The sequence below is a fragment of the Phallusia mammillata genome, chromosome 1, assembly GCF_965637545.1.
Source record: "Phallusia mammillata chromosome 1, kaPhaMamm4.hap1.1, whole genome shotgun sequence".
NCBI classification, from domain to species: domain Eukaryota; kingdom Metazoa; phylum Chordata; class Ascidiacea; order Phlebobranchia; family Ascidiidae; genus Phallusia; species Phallusia mammillata.
In genome coordinates this window covers 21479877-21489581 of record NC_137252.1, presented here as the reverse complement: position 1 = coordinate 21489581, position 9705 = coordinate 21479877, and the positions used below count along the sequence as shown (strand labels likewise).

The following is a 9705-nucleotide window of genomic DNA, read 5'->3' as shown; positions in this document are numbered from 1 at the left end:
GTGATATGATTACCAGTTTTATTTTCATGTCATTGTACGCGTAACGAATTTCCTTGGTGCTATGAGCAATGTTTAGAAGCTTGGGTGTTTTTGTTCTTAACCACATTGTCCGGGCAAAACTTCTAGATACACCGGTTCCAGTATATTTCGTGCAACAAAGGATTTTAGTTTCGTTGGTAAAAATGTCTTTGTGAGTATAATTACATTTGGATTTCAATTAAGGTCTTTGCAATGAGGTTATACTTTAATTCAACTGTTACAGAAATATGTTGCCGATTTCGGCGGTTTTCAAAGGAAAAAAATTAAAACTATAAAATACATGTCACTGAACAATATATTCTTTTTAGTGATGTCTTATTTTAATGAGAAGAATGTAATGACCAAAAATCTTGAAGAATTTTTAGAAGAAAGAGTCAATTTTTTAAGATTCATGTTTTATTTGTTTCTGCATCTGATATGGGCATGGAAATAACAAAGCAGCGTCAAAAGTACGAGTATATATAAAGCACATAATGTTCAAATCATCGAAATCTGTTGCACGTAAAGCGTTACGTTCCGATCACAGCACACAAGACACACAAGAAAGTTCCAGAAAAACAACGGCTGGGCTTTAAACCTTGTAGGTCGATTGCGACAGTGGGAATAATTAAAGTAACAAAACAAACGCAAATTTTTATCTTGGTCTTAACACTTTGTTTAGGCCCTACAGACTTTATCACGGTTTTGGGTAAAAAAGCAATAAACCGAGTGTAATATAACTTCGGAAGCGGATATTAGGATTTGCGTGGAAGATGGTGGTCGGCATGAACTTTGTCAGCGCGTAACACGGCTGTGATGGCGGTACAAACACAAACATTGTTACGCCCACTACCAAAAACATGGAAGGTAGCGGCATAATTCATAAGCAAGAGATCGTGCTTACATTTAATTAAACTTGCAGCGGACCGGGTTTAGACGTGCGAGAGCGGAACAACTTATCGGGGGCACGAGTCTTGGCTGGACTTAATAAGTTCGGAATCTCATGAAGGTCTGCTTCCGCTTTGCCGAGACAAGGTGTCTGATTTGCAACGTTCCGCAACCCACGGAAGTAAAAAAACAAGCAGTACAGTTGCCGTGTGTGCTGAACAGGGTGAATCGCTGAGCATGAGCTGGTACGGGGAATGACCACAGACCACCCGTATGTTTTCATTTGTTACCGACCGTGATGATGTTATTATCGCGAGGGGAGCTCCAATTTTCCACAAGTTCATGCCCCAACATACAATAACGACCAAACGTGATATTGGTTCTTCATAGCACGTCACCATGTTAGTATTATCAGCGGACAGTACGGTGTGAAGAAATTCGACATACTCCATTCCACTGCCCTGTTGATTAAAATAAATATTGTCGTTCAAAAATAAGTTTTGTACTAAAATAGGTGACTTCCAATACATGACATGAAGTGACGATTTAAAATTTTCACTAAAAGCCTTTTGTTACCTGATCGGGCTATTATGTCTGCCAAAAACGTTGGCGACTCATGGCTACAGTTTATTTACACAACCGGTTATGGAGGGAAAAAAACATTCATTGGGAGCCTTCCGAGTTACATGGAAGAGAATTTGGCGTGACCCCCTTCAGCACGTAACAAATATTTGGATTTATTGCCTTTATACGGCCGTGGTTGTATAGAGGGTGGCACACCCTAATCAACACACACCAAGCCAACGGTCTCCAAATGAAAGTTGGATCAAAATCTTTGAAAAACTATTAATTATAACCTGCGCGTATTGACCGACAACAACACCAGCTTATTACAAAACTAATCGTGCGTTTAATTTGTTAACTTCGTTAAATAAATTACATTGCGAAGCACTGCAGGATGATTGACAAATTTAATTTCTAATTGTTTGGTGCAGAAAGAATTCACCTTAATTTGCAACAATGGATGGAATAATACGTTTTCGATCCTCTTCATCTAGCTTATAGGGTCGCTCCTCGTTTTGTTGAGTGCCTACTTTGTTGGTCTTGGACAGGTTCATTGCTGCGAAAAAATAGCTCGTAGTTTGTTTGCTGCTATAATTTAGATGCTTTGGAACAAAAATATCGTCCCAGTCTTTTAGTGAAACAATAATACTTTTTTTACCAAGTGACAGAACGTCAATTTAACGCCTAATTAACACGACTTACACCCAATGCATGCATTCGTTATTGTGTCTTTTGTTAAATTAATTGATAGGAACTCTAAATTTTTTTGAAACAAAAATAGTTAGGATTTTAGTGCAAAACGCGGTTACGACAATCCCATTTCCTTTGGAAGGGACACGCTTTCCTGACGTTTATGCAAGCTGGTTTGGTGCGACACAACCACGCACAGCGATGCAGAGGATGGAAATCCCGCAGGCATCCGGTCGATTGTCCCACGATAAAAGAAATTAGACTGAAGACGCGACGCCGTCGTTTATGAGGGGTAAAGTTTTTGCGACAAAGCTCTCGATCATTGATGAGCGCAAATTCCCAACACCAATCATGCAGGCATTGGGTTGTCAGACAACGTAAGGTAACATGACTAATTACTAAACGTGATTAATATTGAGGCATCCAGTTTATGGGCGGTGGGAATCACAAAATATCATGGTTTGTTAATATTACATTTCCTCCAAACTTTCACCTGACGTGTAAGTTGCATTTTCAGTGTTAGTTTCTTGGCACAATGCTTGGTGGCCATTTTTTTTAAATTTTTTGAAATCTTAAACCTAAAGCCAAAAAGTCGAGACAAAAATTGATAAAACTTACGTGTGTTAGATCCCACATCGGAAAATACTTCATCGTCATCATCATTTGTGTCCAAGCGTCTCTCCTCATCAGATGTTTGTGTTGATGATCGAAATATATCTGGCATCCCAAAGTTCAGACTTTGCGTGCGTTGATGTTGCATCATGGAAAGAACTTCTGGTGATCCAAGTTTGTTGTTCTGCATGCTGTTTCGTCTGTTTGCTGCCAGAGTGGCAAGGGTGGCCGCAAGAGTGTGTTGTGTCTTGGCTGTAAGATTTCTGTAAGCCAGTTGACGATGATATTCTTCCAACCATGCGCTGCCAAGTTTTTCTGAAGTTGGCGTACTGTTTGTGCCTGCGTTATTTGAATTGGGAGACGACGACTCACGTTGTAACCCAAACGGCATTAAATGGCTGCTTGGCTGTGGAGAAAAGCTCATTTTTCGGGATAAACTGTCGCCGTGATTGAAAAGGTTTGAACTTCGGCTGAAACTTTCTTCTGTGGAAGAGTTTTGGTTACTTGTTTCCGAATCAGACATGATGTTGGAATTAGCTGATGAACTTTGCTGAAGCTCAGCAACTGGCGACCAGATTTTAAATTTTTTCTTCTCTGTTGCGCTTATACGAAGTGTCTCGCTCGCGTCACTTGAGCATGGCGTGGAGTTTTTATCGGATTGCAGAGTGTTGGTGGGTGAAGATTCCGTGGTGGGACGTCGGAATTGTGGCGGTTGTAGGTATGGAGTTCCGCGCTCCAAAATAGGTGGATCTATGAATTTAAACCTACTTGAAGACGGTGAAGGTGATCGATCAAAAGAAGAAGCCGACGCTGAAGGAGAACTGATGCTATTGCGTCTGGCTGGCTGTGTTTTGGAAAGTCTAAATACAGCTTTTCCATCCAAAGGGTTTTGCCTTGCTTCGCTTTTAGAATTCTCGCCTTCACTTTCATAAACTTGGCATTTAGAAGGATTTGCATCAGACTGAAAAGAGGTGATATGTTGTTGAATTTGCTGTTGGAAATGTTTAATGGGATCGCTTGGTCGCAAATGGGGTGGCAAAGAAGCAAGGTGACGAAGAAATAATTGGGTGTGGATGTGGCTGTATGAAAGACTACCGGGAAATGGCATCTGTTGTGAGCTGTTACATTCCTCCTCAGATGTATCACCACTACTGCTGCGAAAAGCTGTCACGTGACCATGTTCACCTTCTGGTGACTGTTTTTCGCGCACCAGCTCCTCTTCCGTTTCGCAAATATTGCTGTTCGGTTTGGCTGCGAAAAAACATCACAGAGTGAAACCATCGTATCAGAAACTATCTAATTACACTATTCAAATCTCTGAAGACCCCTAATCCAAGGGTCTTCCCACGTTCAAAATAGATAAATTGTGATGAAAAAAATAAGGAAATTCGATAGCCAATTTAACTGAGGAAAGCGCGATCGATATAAGGCAACAATAAACATTGTGGTGTTTCAAGATTTTGCCCAGTTTTTAGTGTAGACAGGAAGTAGGCGTATAGAAGAAGTAATCTGACACCTATACGCCAATTCCTATTTATGGATTAAACCAACCCACTGCAAAATATACTAAACGTGAAACCAGTAAACAAATAACAACTACATGCACAATAAAATGTAAATAAAAACATATTGCAACGTATTGATAGAAATTAAAATATACTTTTTGAATTTTGATGCATTCCCAGCTTGCTAATTTAATTCAAGTGTCAACAAACCTAATTTAGTTAGGCAAAGTAGGTGCAAACCAACCGCCAATTGTTTATTTGGCTTGTATTATTAACTTATTCATAAACAGCATTTAGCTTTTAGATTAATTGCGTTTAGCCAAGTATAATTTATGCAAGGCGCATAATAGTAAGCCTGTTTATTGTAAGCAACTCTTGAGGCCCGTTTTACATTAATACAATAGGTTAGGCAAATCACGTCCTTCAAGGACACATTGACATTTTTCTACGTGCATTTAACCTTACCACCCGAGGTGAGTTTCAAATTTTCTGCACATGTGCTTGGGAATTAAGCGTCGGGATTAGAATCATGGGAAAGGAAATGTTATAAACCACGTCTTGTAATGCACCAACAAACTCTGTGTATACAGCCCAGTTAGTCGTAACAGCAACCAACACCGCAAACTAGAAACTGTTTTAGTGGTGGAGGGTATCGCGTAACCCTTGGTTTATGGCAAAAGGATGCAGGAGTCCAATTCCCTGTCAATGAGTGGACAAAATCTGACGATCGTGGGAACTGAGGTTCTGTGTACTGTAGACCAATTAATTGTGTATTAAATAGTGCGCGTTTGCAAATGTTTAATTTTACCTTCAATCGTGTTGACAGCAATTTATGTTTTTCTATAGTTGTTCCCTTTAGCCAAGTTTCTTTTTGCTTATTTCTCACCAGGATTTGATTAAACAAACATTTGTATGTATAGGTACACGTAAAATGTATAACCTACAATGATCGTATCAGGGACTAAGACAAAAACTTTGTGGGATTAAGTCTCGTTCAGCGACTTCTAGCGAAAGTGTGTAATTTTGTTACGAACAGTCGCACACAAACTGCTACAATTGTGCGTTGGCAGTCAACGCGAGCAAATTCATCAATTGCCTATATTTGTCGATTGAGGGCTGTTCGCACTGATCGATGCCGATATAATCGACAAAACTATGACGCATTCGCCTTTCCAATGCCTTCCCGTGGATATTGTTATTACATCGGGTTCGCAGACTGGTGTACAAGCCCTTGACACGAAAGCGCACTGGCCCAATGCCCGCAGTATACACTCACTCCAACTTCTGTCACGCAATGTTTAGGTCGAGCCGAAAATATCTCTTCTTGTTGGGCTGACGCGTTTAAAAAAGTGTGCGATGCCAAACGCTTTAATGATGCTGCTGTAATTGATGTTGTCATTCAAAAACTAATGTCCTATCACGCGGCAGACAAGAAGTACGAATTTGATTCACTTTCTTGTCTTTGATAATCGTATTTGTTTATTTGCATTTAAGAATAAATTTACCAGGTTCTTTTTCTTGATCTATTTCGTCATCGTCGCTGTTTCTTTCGTCGCCGCACCTGTTACGTGGTGACCACGTCATTCGGTTTTCTTTTTTGAGGCGGCGTCGGGCGTTTGCGAACCAAGTTGACACCTGCGAGAGTATGTTTATTTATTACATTGGATTTACAGATACATACAATTAAGCGCTTTGAATGTAGGTTGTAAATCATTGTTCGACCATTTGATCCATTCAAGTTTTGATCCAAAACATGCGTTTTAAACCAAATTAACAAAGCAGATAATGGAGAGATAATTAATGACAGTATTTAAATTGAAACATACAGATAACTTGAACGTAAAACATGGCTTTTACGCAAGATAAACTGCCTCATAGCCAGCTGCATCGCCTTTAAAGTAAAGGGCATGTGGAAATAAACTTAGCATGCAAGGGTTTATCACCTGTGTGAGTGTCATTTTTGAAACAATAGCAAGCATGATCTTTTCGCCTTTGGTTGGGTACGGGTTCTTCCTGTGTTCGTTTAACCACGCTTTTAGTGTAGCGGTCGTCTCCCGGGTCGCATTTTTGCGTCGTCCACTTTCGTTCAATGCAAGGGACCCGTAGCTGCAAACAACAATACGTGCTGATCATCTGAAGGCAACGTTGGACTTTTTATTTCCTTTAGCCCTCGCCAAAAGATTCCTCAAAAGGTCAGAGGTACAGATTTAACAGTTATCACACCCGACGTTGTTTCTAAAACGTCTATTGTGACCCACCCAAGCAAAGCGTAATTATTATGGCTGTTTAGATTGGTTGGTTTTTTATTGCACAAATTAAAGGAAATCGTACGTTCATCAGATCGTCTTACAAAATTTTACAGATACCTTACGCAAAAAATATCGACAATGTATGGCAGGTTCGTAGTATTTCCGAGCCAGGCAAATCTCGCTTCTTGTGATTGTAAAGACAGCGTGTGTTATAATACCAGACAAGATGAACGGCGTATAATCATGTGAGAAGAGGGAACATACGAGGAAATAGGAGCATGTTTAGCATAAAAAACAACGACACGTCTTGTTAATTGCTTCCGTGTTTGTCGTCGTGCTTTGTATCCTTGCTTGACTTATTGGAAACTCGCTACTATGAGTTAAAATGAAGCCAGCACGCGTCCATTGAAACATACGCAACGATTGGTTATTGCACAAGGACCTGTTTCTCGTGGTGTCGTTTAGACATGGAGATCAAATTTCCCATCGTATGTTTTGCGTTTGTAATTTAATGTTCAGCATATGTTTGGTATAGCGGTGTTTCAAATGCGCGAGGACAAGTTTCGAAATACATTTAAGCGGCAACAATGTCTTGCGTTTTTTTACTTTGCTCCCTGTCCATCACCGTCTGGTATATCATTTATTTTTCCCCACCAGAAACAGATGTTCACCACTTCTCACATAGCTGGAAGCTGAATGATGGTTTAGCATACCAGTGAACGAGCGGAATTGCCGGTTAAGGATATATGGCCCGCGTGCATTTCAACAGGTGTAATAAAATTAATCAGAAATCGCGCGCCACTGCATTACAGGGATTTTTACGGCATCGGTTTTCTGAATACAGGAAAAGCCCGGGTTGCTTATGGCAGATAGGATACAGAGTTTCATCCCGGGTAGCTTATGTTTTTGATTTATGGTACATGCCTAATGACTGTCAGCGCGCCATTTTATTTATTTAACCCACCTCGTGCGGGTTGCGGCAAGAAGGTGCTGCAATTAGTTTGATTGAACAATCACAAGCGGTATTAGTAGACAGGCGACTTACCCTCCTTGATACATCAAACTTGCAATTGATGGGTCGTAGTGATGCAAAAGTGGGTTTTGGGCTATCTGTGACCGCCACTGGTTGGAAATTTCCTTGTGGTTCATGCGGTTCTGAAATGAGCAACTGCCATTGTAGGGTTTGAAACCAGTGAAAAATCATTCTCGTTAATACAGGTACAAAGTACGTGTAGTGCAATTTAGGGTGCGTTGCACACTGCACGTTTCTATTGTGAAGACATGGGGCATCTTGCGTAACTCGTGTTCTTGCACAAACGAAACCATTACAAGGAATAGAGTAAGCTGATTGATAGAGGGAAAGTCTCATGAGGATGACTCGCACATTGTTATTCTGTGCGTTCATATCACGACAGCGTGTTTTCCACAATTAAAACATCACTCATCGCGAGGGCAAACTGTTTCCGTGTCATTCACCGTAGTTTTAAATTTACCGTAGGTTTCTACAAAACTGGTGACTTCGAGTTCTTTATGACGCCACATTTTCTTTTACTCAGGTTCGTTGACAACATTTTCTGTAATATTTATTTTTATGGGCCAGTTCTCAAAGTTGGTAAAGGCAGATTTTTTCGTAAAAATTAGAAAACGAAGCAGGGACCTTTTGTGAGCTTGATTTAACCCGCAAGCACTACCACATACGCACGTTTGGATCATTGTGGACTTTCATACTTCGTTGTCGTCCTATTTTAGATCCCATTTTCCACATTGCAACATTTAAACAAATAATTCCAAACGCTATTTAAAACCCAACAAAAATAACACAACGTCAAAACAAATGTTGCCAGACAATACGTTTGCACTAAGGACATCGCCAATAAAAGCAATAACAACTGTACTACAAAGACTAAGTAATGTTAGCGCCCACGGAAGCTCTCACATAGCAGTTGTCGTGAAGTAATAATCATAACAATACTATATCCTCTTAGCAATTGCCTGAGTTCACTACAGGGTCACCATATCAGCGAGTGTGAAGTCTGTATCTGATGTAATGCCATCAGCAGTTGTCTTTTGACATTAGATTTGATTTACGCGATTAGATTAGAGTGGTTTAATGTGACAGAACCCTAACGACACCATCGGTAGTGTGTCCCCTCTTAAGTATATATAAACCTACTATAATGGGCTGGTAGGCTGCGGGGTCAATGCCTTGTAGTCCAACGTATAGCGATGAATTGCTTGGATATGGAAGACCATAAAGCGCCGACGCCAATTCGGGAATACGGGCCGGGAAAGTGCGAGCTTCAGCTGCGGGGAATGGAAACATCGAAACCTGGCTGCAGGGAATTGAAACACTCGTTCTGATATCGCTCTCTGATGTCTACAAACAAAAGGCTTGGAGTGTAAGTCCAAAACAAATGTCTAAAAACATCAGTAAAAAAACAATTAAATTCAGTTACTACGATTCAACACAACAAATAAGTATAAAGGGTAATTTAATCTTTACCTGATGGGTGGTCGGCGGGGCAGTGGGTCTCACTCCAACGTTTGGGGCAGTTAACATCGGTGGGTGCGGAAGAAATGACATTTTACTTCAATATCCAAAGAGCGTGGACATTTGTTGCAATTATCTACCCCTAAATACAGTATTCTGAACAAAAGTGACAACCATTCATCACACGTTATGCATATTGTTTTACTAATGGAATCTCAACAACCAAGTGCAAACTTTCATACGCGCCATTTTACACCTAACCACTACAGTTTATCAAACACACCACATCGCTTGCTAGAATTACTTTTATAATATTAAGATTTATACGTTAGTTTGCGTAAATAACAGCTTCACGTAAGCTAGAACAAAGTTGCCTTTGTTTATTGTATCTGCATAAAACTATCCTTAACCCACAATTGTTTCAATGAAAAGACTTTGAAGTAACCCTATGTCAATTTACTAAATAGCCCACACAGCGCACAGCATATAGCATTAGGCATAACCTAATTTGTAAACTCTACCGTTGCTGGCGAAAAAAACTTATTGGCGTTTTTTGCCAAACTATCACGACGATGTTATCGACTTCTGTTTTACTTTTACTGATCGACACCGCGCCGCTCTCTATATACCGCCCATCTTCAAAACACACCAGATGCTAATGTTGTTTTCTGGTGCACAGTAGAGTTAA

At 40.2% G+C, this 9705-nt stretch overlaps 1 protein-coding gene across 1 annotated transcript; it reads right to left on the bottom strand.

Moving 5' to 3' along the window:
* Positions 1 to 425: 425 nt before the first annotated feature.
* LOC145204464 (uncharacterized) lies at positions 426 to 9367 on the bottom strand. The gene is made up of 8 exons (XM_080077027.1): positions 9030 to 9367; positions 8700 to 8903; positions 7572 to 7681; positions 6221 to 6383; positions 5783 to 5912; positions 2779 to 4023; positions 1913 to 2026; positions 426 to 1367 (listed from the first exon to the last, which is right to left on the bottom strand). The coding sequence occupies exons 1-7, from the start codon at positions 9108 to 9110 to the stop codon at positions 1914 to 1916; spliced, it is 2046 nt and encodes a 681-aa protein (XP_079933153.1). The 5' UTR covers positions 9111 to 9367; the 3' UTR covers positions 426 to 1367; position 1913.
* Between the last annotated feature and the right edge of the window lie 338 nt (positions 9368 to 9705).

Coding starts and splice junctions, on each gene's coding strand:
- LOC145204464 (XM_080077027.1), bottom strand. CDS start 9,110: ATGTCATTTCTTCCGCACCCACCGATGTTAACTGCCCCAAACGTTGGA. Junction 7,682..8,699: donor CAGCCTACCAGCCCATTATA/GTAGGTTTATAT, acceptor TGCTCATTTCAG/AACCGCATGAACCACAAGGA. Junction 6,384..7,571: donor AGTTTGATGTATCAAGGAGG/GTAAGTCGCCTG, acceptor TGTTGTTTGCAG/CTACGGGTCCCTTGCATTGA.